The sequence below is a fragment of the Cyprinodon tularosa genome, unplaced genomic scaffold (genome assembly GCF_016077235.1).
Source record: "Cyprinodon tularosa strain WSP-4 unplaced genomic scaffold, ASM1607723v1 ctg736, whole genome shotgun sequence".
In the NCBI taxonomy this organism is placed as follows: domain Eukaryota; kingdom Metazoa; phylum Chordata; class Actinopteri; order Cyprinodontiformes; family Cyprinodontidae; genus Cyprinodon; species Cyprinodon tularosa.
Window position 1 is genome coordinate 96,821 of NW_024039492.1, and position 23,068 is coordinate 119,888.

Genomic DNA, 23,068 nt, shown 5'->3' on the forward strand with positions numbered 1-23,068 from the left:
AAGGAGAATTACAGCAGGACTGCATCCACAGCCCTGATCCAACCTTCAACCTTCCTCAGGATCCGGATCAGGATCCGGATCAGGATCAGGATCAGGATCCAGTCAGAGGAGAAAGCCTCTACTTGAGGAACCATTCCTGGAAGTCTGAATGGATCTGGAATGTCTGAGGTGCTTGAGATATAAACCAGTCTGGATTCTGCTCTACGTCTGGATATATATTTATTTATAGTTATTTATGTTTCCTTATTTATTTACTTTTCTTTACAGCACTGCTGTTTTTTTTTTTAAGTGCTTAACTAATAAAATTGGATATTTTTTATTTTTTTTCCTACTGTGGGACAGTAAAGGGAGTTTCTAATCTATGTTGTGTATATCTGCTGTTCATTCAGTAATGTCTCCAAAGCTCTGATGCCTTCAGGAAGTTCTCCCTCCATCTCTGATGTCATCAGTCTGTTGATTTAATCAAAAATCTGCTGCAGCGCTGAGGCAGCCTTCTTCTGCTCTGCCTAAAGCAGCAGGTTGACCTCCCCAAGATGGCGCCCGTACAGTCAGGTTCACTCTTAATCAGGTCTTTGATCAGGACAGCTCCTCAGGAGAAGTGCCAGGTCCATCGAACAGATGGGCCCTCAGGGGCCCCCTGTCTGCTCCATCTGACTTTCCAACCTGAGTTTTTCCTTCCACCAAACTTCCCATGAAGAACTTGGATCCAGGCATGTTTCTCTCTGCCCTGCAGCCCACAGCATGACAGCTGTCAGCTGAGCAGAACCAATGATTCAGGATGAGAATCATGATGGATCTGATTGTTTGGGATCTTTTTTTTATTTTCTATAAACGATCCAAACCAGCAGCAGGACGGTTCGGAGTTCTGGTTCTGTTGGACTCCCCTGAACCTGACTCACCTGTGCACAGATCTCACCTGAGCAGGAAGTTGGAGGAACTGCTGGTATTTCTGAGCAAGAAGAAGGTTCTAGATCCACCATCTAGTCAGCTCCGGTTCCAACATGCGGATCCGAACCGGCTGGAGGGCGTCCGGTTCGGTTCGGTTCGGCTGTGCAGTGAGCTTAATCCCGGCGGTCCGATCTGAGAGCCGCTGAATCCATCAGAGCCAGAAATCACAGCAAGCTTCTGATTCCAGCTGACCGGAAACAAACCTGCTGCTCTTCTTCTTGAGTTTATTGGCGGCACTTTTTCTAAGCGCATTACCGCCACCAAGCGGTGAGGAAGTCAGAATGGCCCTATTTCTGAGAAGCATCCTGCTGCAGCCTGCGGGAAGAGAAGCATCCTGCTGCAGCCTGCGGGAAGGTGGGGCTTGACATCAAGCCCCGCCCACATCAAGGACAGCCATATTGGAAATTCTTCTTCTTCTTCTTTTCATTAATGGCGGATTGCAAGTAACTTTTAGGTGCCTACCGCCACCTACTGTACACGAGTGTGTAGCAACATTTTCTCTACATTTATTAAATTCTATTTATTAATCTGTTTCCTTCATTTCCTAATATTCCTTTAAGACTCACTTCTTTTCCTGTCCTTCCAACAATTCTTTTCAGATTTTCTCTTTCAGATTCATATGTTCTACAGTTCATTAATACATGTTCTACATTTTCTTTCTCTCCACATCCTTCACATTTATCATTACTTTTCTTCCCTATTAAATGTAAAGTGTCATTTAAATAGGTGTGTCCTACTCTTAATCTAGTCATAATTATTTCTTCCCTTCTGTTTCTCTCATCAATATTTCTAATTAGTACTGACTTTTGCACTTTATGTAATTTTCTCCCTTTCTTATCTTCTTTCCACCTTTTTTGCCATTCTTTTATTTCTTTCATTTTAATACATGATTTCCCTTCCCCTTTCCCGAAAGGAATTATCATCTTCATTGTCATTTCTAAAGCCCTTTTTGCTAATTTATCAGCTTTTTCATTTCCTTTAACCCCTTCGTGAGCTGGAACCCAGCAGAACCAGACATTAATGCCACCTCTATATAATCTAAATAAACTATGCATAATTTCTAGTACTAACTCTTTCCTATTATTTCCTTCTCCCTGGATACTTTCTAACACTGCTTTAGAGTCTGTACATATCACCACCCTGTCTGGTCGAACCTCCTCTACCCACTGTAAGCTTAATATAACTGCCATCCCATATTGGAAATGCTGACCGCTCTTGCCTTTAGGCGCTGGCAAGAGAAATGGCCAAAAAAATGTGGTATGTCACATGGTATGTCTGTCACGTGGTATGTCCTTTTTATTTTTAAATCTTTATTAAATTTTCAGATGTTAAAATAACATTAGTAACAAACAGTCTAAAATAAACAGCAATAAGGAATTATTATGAAGATGTAATTATCTATCCTCAAACCCTATGAAAAACAAATGTCATAAAATGTAAATTAAATTAGTAGTTTAGAGACAAATGTACATTACATTGAGTACACATTTATCTATCCAATAATTATCATACACGCACACTTATCCCTAGAGTGGTGTCGTTAGGGCTGGTGCAGTGGATTCTGGACAGATTCCCAGTCCATCGCAGATTAAGAAAAAATTTATCCATCAAATTTCTGACCCGCTTAATACCTCATGGGGTCGCGGGGGTTGCTCGTGCCTATCTCCAGCGTTGATTAAGAAAAGCAATATAACCAAATACTTGCTGGTGCGGAAGTTCAAATAATAATATAATATCAGTAGACCATGCATGCACCACTTAAAAAGTTTACAGTAAGAGCAAACAAAGCCCCATGGATTGATGATGAGCTTAGACAGAGCATGGCACATAGAGACTCCCTGAAAAAAGAAGCCTGTGTTTTAGGCAAAGTGGCATTTCCTGTGAAATGGAAAGCTTATTGTAAAGAGAGAAATAAAGTGACTATGCTCAATAGAAAGAAAAAAAGGGATTATAGAAAGTCGATAGATCAAAAGAAAAATGATGGTAAACAACTGTGGAATACCTTGAATGAGTTAATGGGCAGAAGCAAAATTAAGACACCAGCATTTTTAGAAGTGAATGGACTTTTTTTTAACAAAAGGTAAAGATATTAGAGACCATTTTGGTAAATATTATTATGATAAAATATATAAGTTAATGAATGACACAAAGTGTTACAGCAATCTGGGCACTTCATCTCAAATAATCAATGATTTGATTGTTAAGAATAAAAACTGTCATTTCACATTTAAATTGTTAAGCACAGATAAAGTTAAAAGTTTGCTTCTAAGTTTACATGAAAACAAACCATCAGGAATGGATGAGATTGATGGCAGATTACTGAAAATGGCTGCAAGTGTGATAGCTTCACCAGTCTGCCATTTGTTTAATCTAAACTTGACAGAAGGGGTCTTCCCTCAAATGTGGAAATCTGCTAAAATACTTCCTCTTTCAAAAACTACCAATGTTAGCCTCTCTGCAGTCAATAGTAGGCCCATTAGTATTCTGCCTATACTTAGTAAATTGCTGGAAAAGGTTGTTTTTGGACAGATTTCAACATATTTAAACTGTAACAAATTGATTTTTGAATCACAGCATGCATATAGGGAAAATCACTCGACATGTACAGCCCTTACAGAAATGACGGAGAATTGGTTGTCTAGCATAGACAAAAAACTGATAGTTGGTGCAGTGTTTTTGGATTTTAGTGCTGCATTTGATTTAGTGCATCATCAAATGTTACTTGAAAAGTTATCGGCATACAGATTTGGTGCCACACCTCTGAAATGGATACAAAACTATTTAACATCTAGATCACAATGTGTGTTTTTTAATGGAAGCTTCTCATCACCTCAACAAATGCAGTGTGGTGTACCACAGGGCAGTTGCCTAGGACCATTGCTTTTCTCAATTTTTATTAATGACATGCCATTTGTCCTAAAAAGGTGCAGCATAACTCTTTATGCAGATGATTCTACACTTTACTTTGCAGCAACAAAGATATCAGAGTTAAAAGAAACACTGCAGTTGGATTTGCAGGTGCTTCTTGCCTGGATTAATAAGAACAGACTAACCTTGAATGTTTCAAAGACAAAGTGTATGTTATTTAAAGCTAGGCATAAAAAATGTGATGATAAACTTGATATTGTGCTAAAGGATATGGACATAGAACAGGTTCAAGAGGTGAAACTACTTGGAGTAACATTTGATGAGCAGCTATCCTGGGAAAAACATATAGATATGGTGGTGAAAAATATGGGAAGAAATATGTCTTGTATTAAAAGATTTAGATCTTTCATGACCTCAGCCTCTAGAATTTTGGTGGTTAAATCGTTAGTGCTGTCTCACCTGGACTACTGCTCTGTGGTGTGGTCAGGTGCAGCTCAGAAACATCTGGCTAAATTACAAACTGCACAGAACAGAGCGGCCAGGCTGGCACTGGGACTGCGCTGTGTGTGGACTCAGAGCTCTGCTGAGCTGCATATGCGTCTGTCGTGGCTCAGAGTAGAGGAGAGACTAAAATGTAATGTTTTGTGTTTCCTGAGAAATATTATTGTTTGTGGAAAACCTTCTCTTTTGTTCAGTTTGTTACATTATGTGAGAAATGAGCACAATTATTCAACCAGGCAGGCAGCTTCTGGTCATTTGACTCGACCCATTCCGAGAACAGAAGCAGTGTGCAGGTCTGTGTTGTTCAGAGCTGTGACTCTGTGGAACAAACTGCCTCATAACATCTCGACTGCTACTACGAAAGGTGCATTTAAATCACTTTTAAAAAAACACTGTTGATGGCCTTAATATATGAATATTTGTGTAACATATTGTACTGTAATGTGATATAATTTGAAATGTATCGTGGTTCTAATGATGTGATCATTTGAAATGTTATGTGTATCTGTATAATTTTAAAGGGACCCCAGGAAGAGTAGCTGTCAAATTACTGACAGCTAATGGGGATCCAAATAAATAAACAATAAACAATAAACCCCAACAGGATTTATCCTGTAAAAGACTACCTAAAAAAGTTTAAACCTGATATTCCTGTGAACTGCACTTTTTGTGATCTTCTCCCAGAAACTGTAACACATTTGTTTTGGTTGTGTCCATACTCTAAGACGTTTTGGTTACACTTTTGCAACTATGTGAATTCAAATGTTATGAAAAATTTTCAGCTTCATTGGAAAAACATTTTATTTGGCTTTCAACTGCAAAGTAAAATGTTTCCCAAACCTTTCCTTATTAATCTTCTATTTTTGTTGGCCAAATTTCACTTGCATAAATTTAAATTTCTAAAAAAAAAAAAACGGACTTTAAAGCTTATTTAATAGAAGTCAAACAATATTTTCATACAATTCATCTTTCTTCTCATCAGAAAGCTCAAAAAACCATAACAATCTGTTCCCAACTAGAAATTCTAGACAACTTAATGTTGTAAAAGATATATTTATTTGTATAACACATACACACATATATATGACACTCCCCAGCGCATAGGTTTGTATAATTGCTTGTTTTTTTTCTCCTAACTGTACTTGTTTATTGTGACATACCCCCTGGCATATTTATTTGTTTGTTTGTTTGTTTATATATTGTTGTGTGACTTTAAGTGAAATAAAAAAATAAAAAATAAAAAATAAAAAAAAATCAGTAGACCCCGCATTGGCTGTCGCGGCGCAGGAATTACGGCCGCCATATTGGGGCGGTCGACCTGCTACTCAAACATGCTGATTCAAGCTGAACACACTAATGATGCCTCAGCACTGTGCGGCGTATTTTTGTTTAAATTTACAGACTATTTACGTCAGGGCTCGAGGGATAACTTTTCACAATTAAGATGAAAACATATCTTTACATATATCTTTATATATTCCCTGCCCTGTTACGTCAGCATTTCCAATATGGCTGTCCTTGATGTGGGCGGGGCTTGATGTCAAGCCCCGCCTTCCCGCAGGCTGCAGCGGGATGTACTTGCTATTTCTAGAGATACTTATCTATAATATTTACTAAATCCACCTAATTATTGCTGTTATTATTCAATATTTTAATAAATATTGATAACATTAATTTTTTTTTAAATTTTCTGCAGAACATCCACCATGTCCAATGTAACTTTCTCCCTAGTAAGCCTTCTAATCAACCTTTCTTCTTCATACTTCTTCCAATAAATAATTACATGCTCTACTGTTTCTGCTTGATATTCAAATTTACCTGAAATATGTCTCCTAATTCTGAATAGTGGATTATTTAATCCAGTCCGTCCAAATCTTCTTCTGCTTCTTTCTGCTCCTCCTTTCTCTGACTTTCATTGAATCCTATAAAAACATCTTCTTCTCTTTTCTTTTACCACCTTTCCTTCAGTCTTTGTTTAATAAAACTTTTAATTTCTGTCTTACTTAAGCAGAGGTACAAATACTTCATCACTGTGCTTAAGTACACTTTTTAGGTATCTTTTAGGTATTTTTCTTCCTACTCCTAACTTCTACTTATTACATTTTCACACAACTATCGATACTTTCTATTTATCCATTTTCTGAGACCAACAGACCTCCCTCATCCTTTGTCCTATCTACAAGAATTTTTACAAATAGTCAAAAAAATTCTGCATCTGGCTGTTTTATTTTAAAGGTTACTTTATACTTTTATACTTTAAGTAGTTTTTGGAGCACATTTGGAGCACCTGCTGCTCTTCCTTCCCACCATGGAGGAGTATCCGCTGGTCTGGCGCCCCCTGCTGGGCCGGAGCTGCTTCCTGGATCAGATCATCCCTCAGAACACAGCTTTTCTGACAGATTTAATATTCATCTCTTAATTCAGTTCATAAAGAATAAATATGACAATCAGAAGAGATTAATTAGTAATTCAGCGCTTAACACTTTAATCTGCAGGTTTAGTCAGAGTTTCAGTTTAAAATATCATTTTTTCTTCTTCTTTATCAGCAGTGGTGGAAAGAAACAAAGTACATTTACTTGATTACTGTACTAAGTACATGTTTTTGAGTATATTGACTTTACTAGGGTCATTAAAACAGAGCGTGCACGAGGAGAAATGGGCTCGTGCACGCTCTCGCATGTGTTTAATAGGTGTTCCTTCTCGGGAGCCAGTACAGAGTTGTGCGTTTGTGCATTTTTTTGTTTGTGCAGAGGGTGGGTCTTTTAAAAAATTCGTAACATTCCTCCACTATACCTTTAACCTTAGTGGATGTTTGACAGAATAATTTTTTCTTGTAGTTGAATGAGATTTGACTATGAGTATCAATACTTCTGCTGAAGTACTACAGTTGAGTACTTCACCGTTTATTAGCTCCTCTCTGAGGTCGTCTTCATTTTATAGTTTTTTCCTCTTAACCTTAATGTAACACCTACATATTTCTGTCCATAATTAAATACTAGTTGTTTTAGCTTCCTGTCACTCAGAGCAGGAACATAAAAATATGTTCAACTTTACATGCAGAGAAAAAAGCAGTTTATTTCCTTCCCCACTTACAGGCAGAGCTGATAGGAAGATAGATGGAGGGAAAACATTGAGTGACTCCTGGAAAATGAGCTGTTAGAGGCTGGAGGGGGCAGACAGGAAAAGAATTGGTAAAGAATTAAAGAGTTAAAGAAGGACGATGCATAAAAACTAAACCCGGTTTAAACAGAAAGAGGACAGAACAGGATGCAGAATATGACAATTTATTGTGAATCAGGGATAAACAGAACTTTTATTTATTTCTGCAGAAAATATCCCACTGAAAGCAGCAATAAAACACAAGTAAACCTCATTTTAACAGGAATATTTTCAACACGTACAAATATTGTACACAAAAAGATGCTGGTAGAGAGACGTCGGTGTGAGAGGAGAGGTGCTCGATGTGCGTTCATGTCGTAGAAAACCTCCTGAGGAAGAAGATGCTGTGGAAATATTTCTGTGGGTGAAGGATCCTCTGTGGATCAACATTCAGTCGGAGAAGCTGGCTTCAGATTCAGGCTAAAAATCAAAAAACCAAAATAAAACCTCTCTGAGCAACACAGGAAAGTTTCACCTTCATGTCAGCCTGCACTGGAAAAAAAAATCTAAATCTAGATAAGTCATTTTTCTTCAAATAAATGTATTTGTTCTTGAATTGAGGAGCTAAAAGAGACATTTCTCCAATGGAAAAAAAGAAATTTACACTTAATAAGGAAAAACAATTGCATTGTCTTATTTCAAGAGCATATTATTGAATTATCTTATTCTAAGAGTAAAAATACTCTAGAATGAGTATTTTTACTCTTGGCAAGTCATCTTATTTTCCTACTAAAATTAAGTGTAAATGAATTTAATTTAAGACATTTTTACTTATTTCTAGATTGTTTTTCCTGTGTGCATGACGGAAACTTCACACACCTCTGAAACATTTACCCTTAATTTTTATAGGTAAATAAGATGATCTGCCAATTAAATTAGTATTTTTAGTATTTTAATAAGATAATTGGATAATATGTGCTTGTAATAAGACAACGCAGTTTCTTTTTCTTATTTTAAATGTAAATTGTTGTCTTGTTCCGTTGCAAGGTGTCTCACTTCTCTGCTGAATTCAAAACAAAATGCACTTATTTTAAGAAAAAAATAGCTTTTTAGATTTATATTTTTTGCAGTGTAAACGTCGCTCACGCAGTCAAATCACAGATTAATACCGAACCTCTAAGAAGATACCAATTTTAAGCCTTATAAAATACATATTCTGATTTTTAAGATTTAAAACAAAAAGTGTTGCAAAAAAATACAACATTTAAAAAATAGAATTGAGAAAATTTACATTTGAATAACTGTTATCATCTTTAAATAAATAGAAACAAACTGTATTATAGTTGTAAAAACTGTAAATGTGCCGTTAGAAAAGTGTGAAAAACCAGAATCATTTCATTTCAAAGTGATTTTAGCCCAATAAGCACTTAGAGAACGAGCAGCAGTGTCCCTGTTCAACCAATTTCAATTCAATTCAGTTTATTTATATAGCGCCAAATTCACAACACATGTCATCTCAAGGCACTTTACAGTTCAACCAGATCATACAGTCAAACTGATACAAAGTTTTCTATCTAAGGAAAACCAGTTGATTGCATTGACTCATTGACTCAAATACAATCCCCCACACTAAGCATGCTTGTAGCGACAGTGGAGAGGAAAAACTCCCTTTTAACAGGAAGAAACCTCCAGCAGAACCAGGCTCAGTGTGAGCGGCCATCTGCCGAGGCCGACTGGGGTTCAAGGAGACAGAAGCAGAGATACAAAAAGCAGCTGTAAAAGGCGGCCCCGTCCAGGAAACACACAGCCAGGCAGACGAGCTCCAAGGCAGCTCCCATGCCAGAGGACGAAGAGAGCACATCCACTCAGTCACGGTCAGAGAAACAGGACCACACTGGAAAACAGGCCGATCTCCAACATCTATAAACAAGGGTGTTGATAGAAGCAGCACAGCTGATGTTTCTTTCCAGGATGACGTCACAGCCAAACAGGAACAGACGAGGCAAAGCTACTCTGAGGAAAAGCAGAGAGAGCAGAAGGTTAGAGATTGAACTAACAGATTCTGCAGAATAGGAGAACAGAGAGAGAATGAAGCAGAATGATGAAATGGGGGTCCCTATGTCCTCCAAAAGTCTAAGCCTATAGCAGCAGAACTATAGAGATAGATCAGGATAACCTGAGCCACTCTAACTAGAAGCTTTATCAAAAAGGAAAGTTTTAAGCCTAGCCTTAAAAGTAGACAGGGTGTCTGCCTCACGGACTAAAACTGGTAGTTGGTTCCACAGGAGAGGAGCCTGATAACTAAAAGATCTGCCTCCCATTCTACTTTTAGAAATTCTAGGAACCACTAGTAAACCTGCAGATTGAGAGCGAAGTGCTCTGTTAGGAACATAAGGAACAATCAGATCTCTGATATCAGATGGAGCTTGGCCATTTAAGGCTTTATATGTGAGAAGGAGGATTTTAAATTCTATTCTGGATTTAACAGGAAGCCAATGAAGAGAAGCCAGGATAGGAGAGATATGATCTCTCTTTTTCATTTTCATTAGAACTCTGGCTGCAGCATTTTGGATCAGCTGAAGGCTTTTAACTAGTTTGTGGACTTCCTGATAGTAAAGAATTACAATAGTCCAGCCTTGAAGTAAGAAATGCATGGACTAGTTTCTCAGCATCACCCCTGGACAGGATATTTCTAATTTTTGCAATGTTCCTCAGATGAAAGAAGGAAATTCTAGAAACCTCTTTGATGTGGGATTTAAATGACAGGTCCTGATCAAAAATAACGCCAAGATTTTTTACTTTATTATCTGAAATCAGTTTAATCCCATCCAAATGAAGTGACTGGCTAATCAGTTTCTTTTTCAGAGACTCTGGTCCAAAGACTATAACTTCTGTTTTGTCTGCATTCAGGAGCAGAAAGTTTAGAGTCATCCAGGTTTTTATGTCTTCAAGACATGCCTGTAATCTATGTAATGGGTTAGCTTCATCTGGATTTATAGACAGATATAGCTGGGTATCATCAGCATAACAGTGGAAATTAATCCCATGCTGTCTAATAATTCTACCAATTGTGAGCATGTATAAAGTAAAGAGAATTGGTCCTAGCACTGATCCCTGTGGTACTCCACAGGTAACCTTTGAGCGTGTTGAAGATCTATCATTAACATGAACAAACTGAATTCGATCAGATAGATACGATTTAAACCAGTCTAGTGCTGTTCCTTTAATTCCAACAAAATATTCAAGTCTTTCTAAAAGAATATTATGGTCAACTGTATCAAATGCAGCACTAAGATCCAACAGGACGAGCACAGATACAAGTCCATTATCTGAGGCCATGAGAATATCATTAATGACTTTCACCAGAGCTGTTTCAGTGCTATGATGAGCTCTGAAGCCAGACTGAAACTCTTCAAAAAGTTCATTATGGTGGAAGTGACTGCACACTTGTTTGGCAACTACTTTCTCAAGGAGTTTAGATAAGAAAGGAAGATTGGATATAGGTCTATAATTGACCAAGTCATCTGGGTCAAGAGACGGTTTCTTAAGCAGAGGTTTAATTACAGCAACCTTAAAAGCTTTAGGTACATATCCCTGTAACAGAGATAGATTAATCACATCTAAAATGGAGGAGGAGATCAAAGGGAATACCTCCTTAAATAACCTGGTTGGAACTGGATCTAACATACAAGTTGAAGGCTTAGATGAAGACAATAATTTTGCTAATTCAGAGAGTTCAACTGGATCAAAGCAGTCTAAACCCGGTTCAGATTCCATGACTACCTCAGGTACAATCGCGGATAGAGGAGTGCTTATGATCTTATTTTTAATAAGATCAATCTTATTTATAAAGAATCCCATAAAATCATTGCTGCTAAGAGCAGGTGGAATGGACGGTTCAACAGAGCTATGGCTCTGGGTGAGTTTGGCAACTGTATTAAAAAGAAATCTAGGATTATTCTTATTCTCCTCTATTAATGAGGAGAAGTATGCTGCTCTTGCTTTACAAAGGGTCCTCTTATACAGCAGTAAACCATTTTTCCAGACTAGGAAGGACTCCCGCAGGCCTGTGGAGCGATATTTTCTCTCCAGTTTCCTAGCATTTTGCTTCAAAGTACGCAGCTCTGCATTAAACCAAGGAGCAAGCTTTCTATTTTTAACGGTTTTCATTTTCAAAGGAGCTGCGTTGTCTAAGGCAATACGCAGAGAACTAGCAACCCCATCAACAAAATCATCAACCTGTGAAGGGGAATAAGCTAAGCTTTTGCACTCTGCAGCACTGCTCAGCGACACAGAGGAGAGAGAAAGTGAAGCAGATTCTTTAAAATTTATAACTGCTCTATCTGATAAAGATCTACTAAAATGTAACCTTCTTTTGGGGGAGGAGAATTCTGTTAAAGTAATCCTGAAGGTTATTAGAAAGTGGTCAGACAGGACAGGGTTGTGAGGAAACACTGTTATTTCTTCACATTCTATGCCGTATGTCAGCACAAGATCCAAAGTATGAAGATGAGAATGTGTGGGACTATTCACATTTTGAACAAAGCCAATAGTGTCTAAGATAGCATTAAAGGCTGCTCTTAAGCTATCGCCTTCAATGTCAGCATGGATGTTAAAATCTCCCACTATGATGACCCTGTCAGTATTTAATACCAAATCAGAAAGGAACTCTGAAAACTCATCTAAAAATTCAGAGTAAGGACCTGGTGGATGAACCACAGACTCAGACTTTATGGCAGTTAAAACATTACAGTCAAACTTTAGGAAAGTTCTGCTTTAAATCACCTCACAGAACAGAGACATTAATTTGTTTAACTCCTTACCTGAGTCACGTCAAACTTCAAGCAAATCAGTAAGACGTCATACCTCATTTTAACTCTAGGTGTCACTACTGAGGAGATAACAGGACTAGAAAGGCAGGAAAAAACCAGAAGAAGCTGGATGTTATTTTTAGAAAACCAGAAAGAAAATGTTAATAAATAAGTTTTTCATGTTTCTGTGTTTGGATCAACGTAGCTTACAGCTTATTTAAAGGAGAGCCAGGAATAACCAATGGATCATTATTTATATATAAAAGTAATACGTTCGCAGTTATTTAATGATTTAATGAATTTAGTGTTAATCGGTAAAACAATAAAAACAATAAGCGGCCATTTTTGCCCAAATCTAGTAGCCCCTCCCTCCTGCCATCTTCCAGCAGTGACGTCACGGTGCGGTAAGCCTAGCGCCATTCTCCCCGCTTTCCAAGCTAAATCAATGGGAACTACTAGACACATCTGCAATCAACAACAATTATTGAAGATTTCCAGAGGACTTCACCATTGAAATTCACCAGAGCTATAGTGAAACTGACAATGCCCACGTGCATGGCAGCTGGATGCTGGAATACATCGGGTAAAAGGGAAATAAAGAGTTATTCCACCTTTCTGATTCCTGATCCTCCACGGACGGGTTGGTCGTTGGATCGCCAACTTGAAGAGGGAGGATTTGCCATCGAACTTCTGGCCAGAGAAAAAACCCGTAATATGTAGCCAACATTTGGAAGAAGAATGTTTTCAAGATGACTTGGATAATAGCGCGTTGTGACAAACACCAGATACAGCACTGGGACTTGATCAACAGCCGATACCGCACCGTGACGTCACTAACCAGTAGGTGGCAGTAGTGTTCTTTGACAAACATGGATGCCTCCAGTAAAGCACATTCACATGAAAATTACTCTGAATTAAAAACACTGATCATTTATTGAACAGGATGGAATGATTTTGTATTTAAAGGACTTTTAGAAGTTTGAATTCTGAATATGAGCGACTTTTCCTTTAAATTATCAACTTGTTTTATTTTACTTAAGTTTCAGGTCCTGTCTGAAAAGGTTAAATTCATAAAGAATTAAAAAACATATTAAGAAACAATAAGTTGTTTCATTAATTTGATAATTTTGGAGAACTGTACAAATCTGGCAGCAGGATATCTTGAGGATATCTTTAAAAAGTGACGTTTTCTTTCTGGTTTTCTGCTCTTCACACAGAGCTAATAAATCCCATCTGCACCTGCTGATGCCTTCACTGCCATTAGGATATTTTGCAGCCGTTTCTGCAGCTTTGAGCGGTCGGGCTGAGCGGCGGCGGTCGGATCAGTTTCGGCTTTTTCAGCAGCGTCCCTCCACTCCTCTTGGCGGCGCTGTGGTGAGCTGTGACCGAGTAGGAGCTTCCGTGCATCATGCGAGCGTTGAGGCCATTGGCCACGGAGAAGGACTTGAGGTGGGACTTGAGTGCGAGGGGCAGCTTGTCCACCAGGTGGACGGGGGTGCAGGAGACAATGGAGCGGCAGCAGAGGTCCTGAAGGCTCAGAACTGAGCCGAAGAACAGAGATCCATCAGTGAACGAGGTCAACACTCCGAGAGCAACCAATTAACAGTCTGCTTCATTAAAAATTCATAAAAACAAACAAGTCAGAATTTTAAGGTGCATTGTGGGAATTTTTGAATGCAGTAGTTTTCCATACATTAGACGTTCGGACAATGATCTAAAATGGTCTATATAGTACTTTTTACTGCCATATTTTTAGTTTACATGTTTTATTTTGTATTATGCAATTATTTTTGTTATTATGAGTCTTATTTTGAAAGGCTTCTTTAGGAAGTGGAATCTAGCATGTTCGCTGAAAAACTAGAAGAAAAGATGCACACAGCATAACATTTGCAAGAAGTTTTACAAAGAGATTTAAGTTTAAAGGTCCTTTATTTCTCATTTCTACCTCAAAAGGAAGGGTCAGCCAGCGAGGTATGTTTATATGTATTTATATTATTTTTTATGTCACTTAAGTTTATGTTGTATTTTAGTTCGACGGTGGTTTTGGTGTCAGTGGCAAAGAAATTATAGGAAGATTTTCAATAAAACTGACTTCACACCAGCAGTACCGAACTCTTTATTGCTGTCAAGAAGAGGTGGAAGTGATAGTACTCTATGTAAGGGTTAGGGCTATAGTTAACGATTCATTAATTAATTTATTACTAGATTAATTAATGATAATTTCAACAATCAATTAATTAGAATTAAGCTGATTAATTGTTTCAGACCTAATCTACACAATTGTTTGTTTTCATAAATTCAGAAATAGCTAATTTTGTAGAAATGTAAATAAATACAGGCCTGAGGATATCTGTTCATGAAGACTGAAGTTCATTTTATAATCTGAGCAGACGCCTTTAGTTTGTTGCTTTTTTCACATTTCTTGTCTTTTTTAATCATCTTATTTTCTTTTGTTATTACATTTTTATTTAGTTTTTTATTTATTTTTGTCTGTCTTTTGTGCTGCTCAGACAAATTTCCCCTGGTGGGATTAATAAAGGTGTAATTTCCCTGTTGTCCAGCAGGGGGCAGCCTTGAACCGACCCGCTAACAGCTGAGGCCGCTGACCTTTGTTGGGCCTCCACAGGCGCTCCATGCCGTGCCTCATGAGGACGATCCGGGCGAGCTCGGTGAACGACTCGGTGATGTTGAAGTTGCACAGAGGGCTGACCTCAAAGAAGGTGACGCCCAGCTTCTCGGCGTACACCTGGGCCTGCTCCGTGGTCACCTGACGCTTGTAGGCCAGGTGAAGGCGGTTCCCCACCAGGATCTTAGGCACTCCTGGAGCATGCTGGGTAAACGGGAAGCAGCACAGGAAGGTTGATGGGATTTTAACCGACTCATGGATTCACCTCATCGATCTCTTTGATCCACCTGTCGATCCCATCGAACGACCAGCGGTTGGTGATGTCATACACCAGGATAACCCCCTGAGAAGAACAGAAAGCTACTTTAATGTCCAGCGTATCACGGAGTCTTTGATAGCAGATTAGAAATCTGACTTTCCTGTTTTTCTGTCCAACATAAAAAAATTCCAAACAAGAAGATTTTACAGGAAGCTGAATTAAAAGATCCACTTTCTTTAAAATCCTCTACAGATGCACGACTTTTTAATGTCCGCGGGAAATAGTTCCAGACGATGCTGTCAATAACTAGGAGATTATGAGCTCAGGTGAAACGCAGCAAAGCCTGATGGGAGTTCCAGGTTCAATCAGTGGAAAATGTGATGGTGGATCTATGTTCCACAGACTCCAGGTTCAAGACCCTCTGACAGCTCGTCCATGGCAACACTGCAGCTGTTGCTATGGCGATATCTGCTCGGCAACAGCTCGGTTGTATAAACAGTGTCAGAGGATGAGAAGGAGGTGAGCTCTGATTGGAACGTTGGATCGAATTCTAATCGTTTGGGTCAAACTAGGATCAGAAGGGCCGCTGTCCAAGGTTCTGAAACTGCTGGAAAACTAGGGTTCAGTGGACCTGAGCTGGTTCTAACGGTTCGCTCCAACCCAACTAACATGAGAGAAAATAAAGTTGTGGAGAATCTCCAGGATCCATACCTGCGCTCCTCATGAATAGGATCTGAATATGGTGCAGAACCGACCCTGTCCGGATGTGTCCCTGGAACAAACAGAACCAAACAGCATTAAATCTGTAGAAGGACTTCCTCTGTGGTTCTGAGAAACTGATTTCTGTTCCTGACAGCAGACAGGATCCGTCTGAACAACCGTTTCACTGTGTTTACGTACAAGACTGACTCCATCCTGGAGAGAAATATCAGCTGTGCTGCTGCCATAAACACCTTTGTTTCTAGATGTTGGAGCTTGGCCTGTTTTCCAGTGTAGTCCTGTTTCTCTGACTGTGACTAACTGGATGTGCTCTCTTCATCCTCTGACATGGGAGCTGGCTCAGAGCTCGTCTGCCTGGCTGTGTGTTTCCTGGACGGGGCCGCCTGTGGAGCTGGTTGACAGTTGCCTTTTGTATCTATGCTTCTTTTTCTATGTCTGCTTCTGTCTCCTTGAACCCCAGTGGGCCTCAGCAGATGGCCGCTCACACTGAGCCTGGTTCTGCTGGAGGTTTCTTCCTGTTCAAAGGGAGTTTTTCCTCTCCACTGTCGCTACAAGCATGCTTAGTGTGAGGGATTGCTGAAGAGTCAATGAGTCGATGCAATCAGCTGGTTTTCCTTAGATAGAAAACTTTGAATCAATCTGACTGGATGATCTGGTTGATGTGGATCTATAAAGTGACCTGAGATGACATGATGTGAATTGGAGCTATAGAAATACACTGAATAGAACTGGTCTGTGGTCCTGGTTCTGACTGTCTACCAGCAAGGATGTTTAGATGGACCCAGGAGGACCGCAGCCAGTCCAGGTTCTGGTTTCTAGGAGGATTTCAGTGATGCTGGAGGGACAGATGCTGATCTGAGTCTGTCCTGCTGCCTGGTTCTGGTTCTGGTCCAACAGGAGGGAGTCATGTGGATCGGTGGACCACGGAGGTTCGTTCTGCTGCTGCAGAGACTCCATCAGTTCTACCTTTACCTGGAGGCTCAGGTCCAGCTCAGGCTGCGTCTCTAATGTTCTGCTCTACAGAACCATTTCATTCTCTGATTATCTGCTGTCCTGCTGAGAAGCAGCTCCAGAACCAAACCAGGATCATTTTAAAGCTAAGGACCGTCAGACTGATGGTGTGAAACCTTCTCTAACGCCTCCAAAGCTGGATTTCTCACTTACAGATGATCTTCTTACGTCGCAGCAGAGCAGCAGGAGGGAAACCGGATTCTGGTTCCACAGCAGAGAGAATTTAAAATAAAAGCTTTTTAAATTAAAATTAAAATAAAAGCTGGAGGCTCCTCTCTAAGGAGTCAGAGGAGCCTCACATGCTGACTGTTTATTATCGGACTGCTGTTCCACAATCAGCCCGTCTACTGGACCACAGGACGGCGTGTTTTCATACCAGAGCTGCAGCTTGACTCGCCTCCCGTCCAGGAGGATGGTTGTCGTCTTGTAGTCGATTCCTGGAAAAGGACAAACAGAAAGACTTCCTCAGTCTCCTGCTTCTACACATTCCTCCCAAACAGGAAGTAATCCAACCTGTCAGGTGTGTTTATCTGTGGTTCACCAAGCTAACACAGGCCGCCATGTTTGCTTCTGTTTGACTTCGTTCCTCTGGACTAACTTGGATCATTGTGGATTTTTCTACGTCTCATTTTCTGGAGTCAATGCAGGTGAAATAAAAAGCCTCTTTATTGATTCCACCATCAGAAAGGAGTAAAAGTCTCATCTGTAATAAAATGGCAAATAGGGCAAGTTAGCGTTTTTGATCATGTTTTTGAGCCCACTGCTCTCATTAAGCCGGAAAAAAAAAGAAAAATAACTAACGCTCAGTTTAGGTGTTTTATAAAAGATGGGATTCAGGAAATTGTCTATAAACCAAACTGAACGATTGTTTTTCTCTACTTTACTTTAGATTTTAAAATGGAAAAATTTTCCTATTTTTATATTCTTTTATTTAAAAAGTCAATGTCTAACATGGATGCGTAAAAACCTCATTTTATTTCAGTGTTAAATTCTGTTTAAAGTAACGAATTATAATTAAAAATGTCTCCGGACCTTTACTGGTTGATGAGTTTCTTTATTTGGATCCCGCTGATTTTTAATTAGTTATCCCTGATCTAGAAGCACTAGATCTATATCCATCCATCCAGCATAGATCCTGCTACATGGCTGCACATCTTATGTTGGCATTTGACCAATTAGATGAGCCCTTCAATGATAGATTACCTACTGGAAATTAAGTTGGATAAAAGATAACAAGTCAAGAAAAAAAGGTAAAAATTAATAGAAAAGTGACAAAGTAAAGTTAAAAAGTTAATAAATCTAGTTAACAATTATATTTAGGTTTATAAACTAAAAAATTTCAGTGTCTCTAAGGTTATGGTGGACCAAAATAAAAATGTGTTTCTTTTTCTCACAGAGTTTTTTTTTTTTATGAATTTCTTATAGAAGAACTTTTATGATTTTTCTTGTTATTCCATTGACATTAATTTTTGCCATTAAAATATCAGCATTTTTAATGTTCCAAAGGTAATAAAGTCCTTTCCTGGATCAATAACACTATTAGCTGGAAATGTGGATTTCCAAAGTATTTCACTGAGGCCCTATAAAGGGTTAAAATGTGAAAACATCAGCCTTTATTCAGCATTAGTAGAAAATCAATCATTATGAACTCAGTTTTTTCTCCAACTTCTCCAGAACGGAGCTAAAAGTCTCTCGACACAAAGTAGAGCAGCAGAAACACAATCATCTGAATCCCAAGAATCTTTTTTCCTTTGTTTTTAATAACATTTCTCAGTTTTTCCAATATCTTTTAGGTCACATGATTAACTGACAGGAACTGATACAAATCCTAATATTAGAGCAGACAGTTGGTGCAGATTGAATTCTATCCTATTTTAATTAATTGTTCTATTTTTTTCTTTAATATTGGAAAAAATCAGGATTTTTTTTCCATCTTTCATTTAAGAAAGATGGAAATAAAAAGGGAGTTTTTCCTCTCCACTGTGGCCACAAGCATGCTTAGTGTGAGGGATTGCTGAAGAGTCAATGAGTCGATGCAATCAGCTAGTTTTCCTTAGATAGAAAACTTTGAATCAATCTGACTGGATGATCTGGTGAACTGGAAAGTGACCTGAGATGACATGATGTGAATTGGAGCTATAGAAATAAACTGAATAGAATTAACCACAGCAGGAGCAGCTCCAACTTTAATCAAATCCAAATATCCATTCATGTAGAAATGTCCATAGATGCATATTGCTTATTTATTCTCCAGGTGCAGTTTTTATATTGTTAAAACACTTTACAGTTTATCTTTTAACTCGTCACTATTATGTTATTCTTATACATTTTTCTAAGCTCCACATTGTGTGACCATTTTTTCTATAACCTTTTTGCTTCTCCATTGTGGGACAATAAAGGCATTTTCTATTCTATTCTATTCTATTCTATTCTATTCTATTCTATTCTATTCTATTCTATTCTATTCTAAATCCAGACGACACACAGAGGGCTGCTAATCCGGGTTCAGAAAGAAAGAAGCCTGAACAGTTTGCATTTCCAGCTCTATCAAGAATAAAAGAATAGTGACAAATGATGTCACATTCCAGCTGGACGTCTCCAACAATCCCCTTTTCCCACTAAATGTCTACTGGAAACACTGGTTTCCAGTTTCTAATGAAGCTAGTTGTAAAACTGAAACTAATACGTTCAATAAACTGGTGGAAGTGAAGAATAAACATCACTAATGGTGCTGCACAGCTTGAAGCAGGATCAATGCTGGCTAATATAATGAGCTGCTATAACCATGCAGTAAGGTGTAACTAGTCCTGCTGGATGCAGCGGATGCCCACGCTCAGTTTCTCCTCATGGCCCATTTAGGCTCAGTCTGACTCCTTCCTGCTGGATGAGCGGCGGCGCTAGAACCAGAAGCGTCTCGGTTCCAGATTAGATCATCTATCATCATCTATCCAGCTGCTGTCCTGCTTCCTGTAAACTGGAGAGATGGCCGCCAGGAGCTGGATGGTAAAACAACTAGGCCCCCAAACAGTGTTAGCTACTGACCGGGGCCCCATTTACAGACTAACAGACATGCTACAAAAGGTGGGAAGAAAAGTCTAATTTCCTTATCTTAAAAGGAAAAGTCGCTCATATTCAGAATCCAAACTTCTGAAAGTTCTTTAAATGTGAAATGATTCCATCCTGTTCAATAAATGATCAGTGTTTTTAATTCAGAGTAATTTTCATGTGAATGTGCTTTACTGGAGGCATCCATGTTTGTCAAAGAACACTACTGCCACCTACTGGTTAGTGACGTCACGGTGCGGTATCGGCTGTTGATCAAGTCCCAGTGCTGTAGCTGGCCGGCTTAAGCAACACAATTTTATAACTAAAAGGTGAGAGGGAACTGAGAACCAGGAGGGAACCGAGAACCAGAAGGGAATGGAGAACCAGGAGGGCACCAAAAACCAGGAAGGAACCAATAACCAGGAGGGAACCGAGAACCAGAAGGGAACCGAGAACCCGGAGGGCACCAAAAACCAGGAAGGAACCAATAACCAGGAGGGAACCGAGAACCAGAAGGGAATGGAGAACCAGGAGGGCACCAAAAACCAGGAAGGAACCAAAAACCAGGAGGGAACCGAGAACCAGGAGGGAACCAAGAACCAGGAGGGAACCGAGAACCAGGAGGGAACCAAAAACCAGGAGGGAACCGAGAACCAGGAGGGAAACAAGAACCAGGAGGGAACCGAGAACCAGGAGGGAACCGAGAACCAGGAGGGAACCAAAAACCAGGAGGGAACCAAAAACCAGGAGGGAACCGAGAACCAGGAGGGAACCGAGAACCAGGAGGGAACCAAAAACCAGGTGGGAGACGAGAACCAGGAGGGAACCAAAAACCAGGAGGGAGACGAGAACCAGGAGGGAACCAAGAACCAGGAGGGAACCGAGAACCAGGAGGGAACCAAAAACCAGGAGGGAACCGAGAACCAGGAGGGAACCAAGAACCAGGATGGAACCGAGAACCAGGAGGGAACCAAAAACCAGGAGGGAACCGAGAACCAGGAGGGAACCAAAAACCAGGTGGGAAAAAGGAACCAGGAGGGAACCGAGAACCAGGAGGGAACCAAGAACCAGGATGGAACCGAGAACCAGGATGGAACCAAAAACCAGGAGGGAACCGAGAACCAGGAGGGAAGAACCGAGAACCAGGAGGGAACCAAAAACCAGGAGGGAACCGAGAACCAGGAGGGAACCAAGAACCAGGAGGGAACCAAAAACCAGGAGGGAACCGAGAACCAGGAGGGAACCGAGAACCAGGAGGGAACCAAAAACCAGGAGGGAACCGAGAACCAGGAGGGAACCAAAAACCAGGTGGGAACCAAGAACCAGGAGGGAACCGAGAACCAGGAGGGAACCAAGAACCAGGATGGAACCGAGAACCAGGATGGAACCAAAAACCAGGAGGGAACCAAAAACCAGGAGGGAACCAAAAACCAGGAGGGAACCGAGAACCAGGAGGGAACCAAGAACCAGGATGGAACCGAGAACCAGGAGGGAACGAGAAACCAGGAGGGAACCGAGAACCCGGAGGGAACCGAGAACCAGGAGGGAACCAAGAACCAGGATGGAACCAAAAACCAGGAAGGAACCAATAACCAGGAGGGAACCGAGAACCAGAAGGGAATGGAGAACCAGGAGGGCACCAAAAACCAGGAAGGAACCAAAAACCAGGAGGGAACCGAGAACCAGGAGGGAACCAAGAACCAGGAGGGAACCGAGAACCAGGAGGGAAACAAGAACCAGGAGGGAACCGAGAACCAGGAGGGAACCAAGAACCAGGAGGGAACCGAGAACCAGGAGGGAACCAAAAACCAGAAGGGAACCGAGAACCAGGAGGGAACCAAGAACCAGGAGGGAACCGAGAACCAGGAGGGAACCAAAAACCAGGATGGAACCGAGAACCAGGAGGGAACCAAGAACCAGTAGGGAACCAAGAGCCAGGAGGGAACCAAAAACCAGGAGGGAACCGAGAACCAGGAGGGAACCAAAAACCAGGTGGGAACTGAGAACCAGGAGGGAACCAAGAACCAGGAGGGAACCAAAAACCAGGAGGGAACCGAGAACCAGGAGGGAAGAACCGAGAACCAGGAGGGAACCAAAAACCAGGAGGGAACCGAGAACCAGGAGGGAACCGAGAACCAGGAGGGAACCAAAAACTAGGAGGGAGACGAGAACCAGGAGGGAACCAAAAACCAGGAGGGAGACGAGAACCAGGAGGGAACCAAGAACCAGGAGGGAACCGAGAACCAGGAGGGAACCAAAAACCAGGAGGGAACCGAGAACCAGGAGGGAACCAAGAACCAGAATGGAACCGAGAACCAGGATGGAACCAAAAACCAGGAGGGAACCAAGAACCAGGAGGGAACCAAAAACCAGGAGGGAACCGAGAACCAGGAGGGAACCAAAAACCAGGAGGGAACCGAGAACCAGGAGGGAACCAGAAAAAACAGTGGAATAATGTGAGCGTGTATTTTCGGACGCTAACAGTCAGTTTAGGTATGAAGCAAAAGTTATTAAACAAATGATGACGTCATGAGGCAGCTTTGGTATCATGATCAGCTGATGGAGTCACACTGCTGCTGGCTCCCAGAACCACAGCCTCCCCCTCTGACCCCCCAGCCTCCCCCTCTGACTCACCCAGGCTGTACCCGTAGGGGGCCTCGCTGGCTCCGTCCTGCAGGCTCTCCAGGATCTCTCCCTTCCCCACGTCGCTGTCTCCCACCAGCAGGAACTTGAGCAGGAAGCCGTAGATTCGGATCGGACTGGTTCTGGTTCTGCTGCTCATCCTCGCAGCTTGTTTCCCATCATGAGCTGTGCCTCCTCCTGTCCAGAGGAAGGGGAGTAACTGAGGGCCCGGGGCCCCTCTTTAAGGGCCTGGTCCCCCCGCCCCCATCGGTCTGCTTGCTAAACGGTTCGGTTCTGGTTCTGGACTGGCGGGTAGACCCAGACCAGCTGGCGGATCTGTGGGCTCTGATCACAGCCTCCCTGCTGCAGAGGAGACCGGGGATGGAGCTGCTTGCTTTCATCTGATTGGCCCAAATATCAGTTGCTAGGGCAACCCGGAGCCCTGATTGGAGGAGAGGAACATCAGTCAGAGGAGCCGCTCTCTGTGGAGCAGAGATCAAGGTAGAAAAGTTCAGACCAGGTTTACCAGGAAGGATTTCAAAATAAAACTTTATTTGA

At 40.9% G+C, this 23,068-nt stretch overlaps 1 protein-coding gene and 1 long non-coding RNA gene across 2 annotated transcripts; both read right to left on the bottom strand.

The window, feature by feature from the left end:
• Positions 1-7,587: 7,587 nt before the first annotated feature.
• Positions 7,588-12,583, bottom strand: LOC119772977. Its single transcript, XR_005279325.1, has 2 exons — positions 12,240-12,583; positions 7,588-7,896 (listed from the first exon to the last, which is right to left on the bottom strand). It is a non-coding gene; the product is annotated as an uncharacterized LOC119772977 (long non-coding RNA).
• A 791-nt stretch (positions 12,584-13,374) lies between these two features.
• Positions 13,375-22,901, bottom strand: LOC119772976 (ras-related protein Rab-40B-like). Its single transcript, XM_038269707.1, is given in 7 exon segments — positions 13,375-13,536; positions 13,539-13,768; positions 14,835-15,057; positions 15,119-15,196; positions 15,824-15,884; positions 17,220-17,280; positions 22,523-22,901. Coding segments are annotated over 7 exon segments (891 nt in total). The 5' UTR covers positions 22,671-22,901; the 3' UTR covers positions 13,375-13,446.
• Between the last annotated feature and the right edge of the window lie 167 nt (positions 22,902-23,068).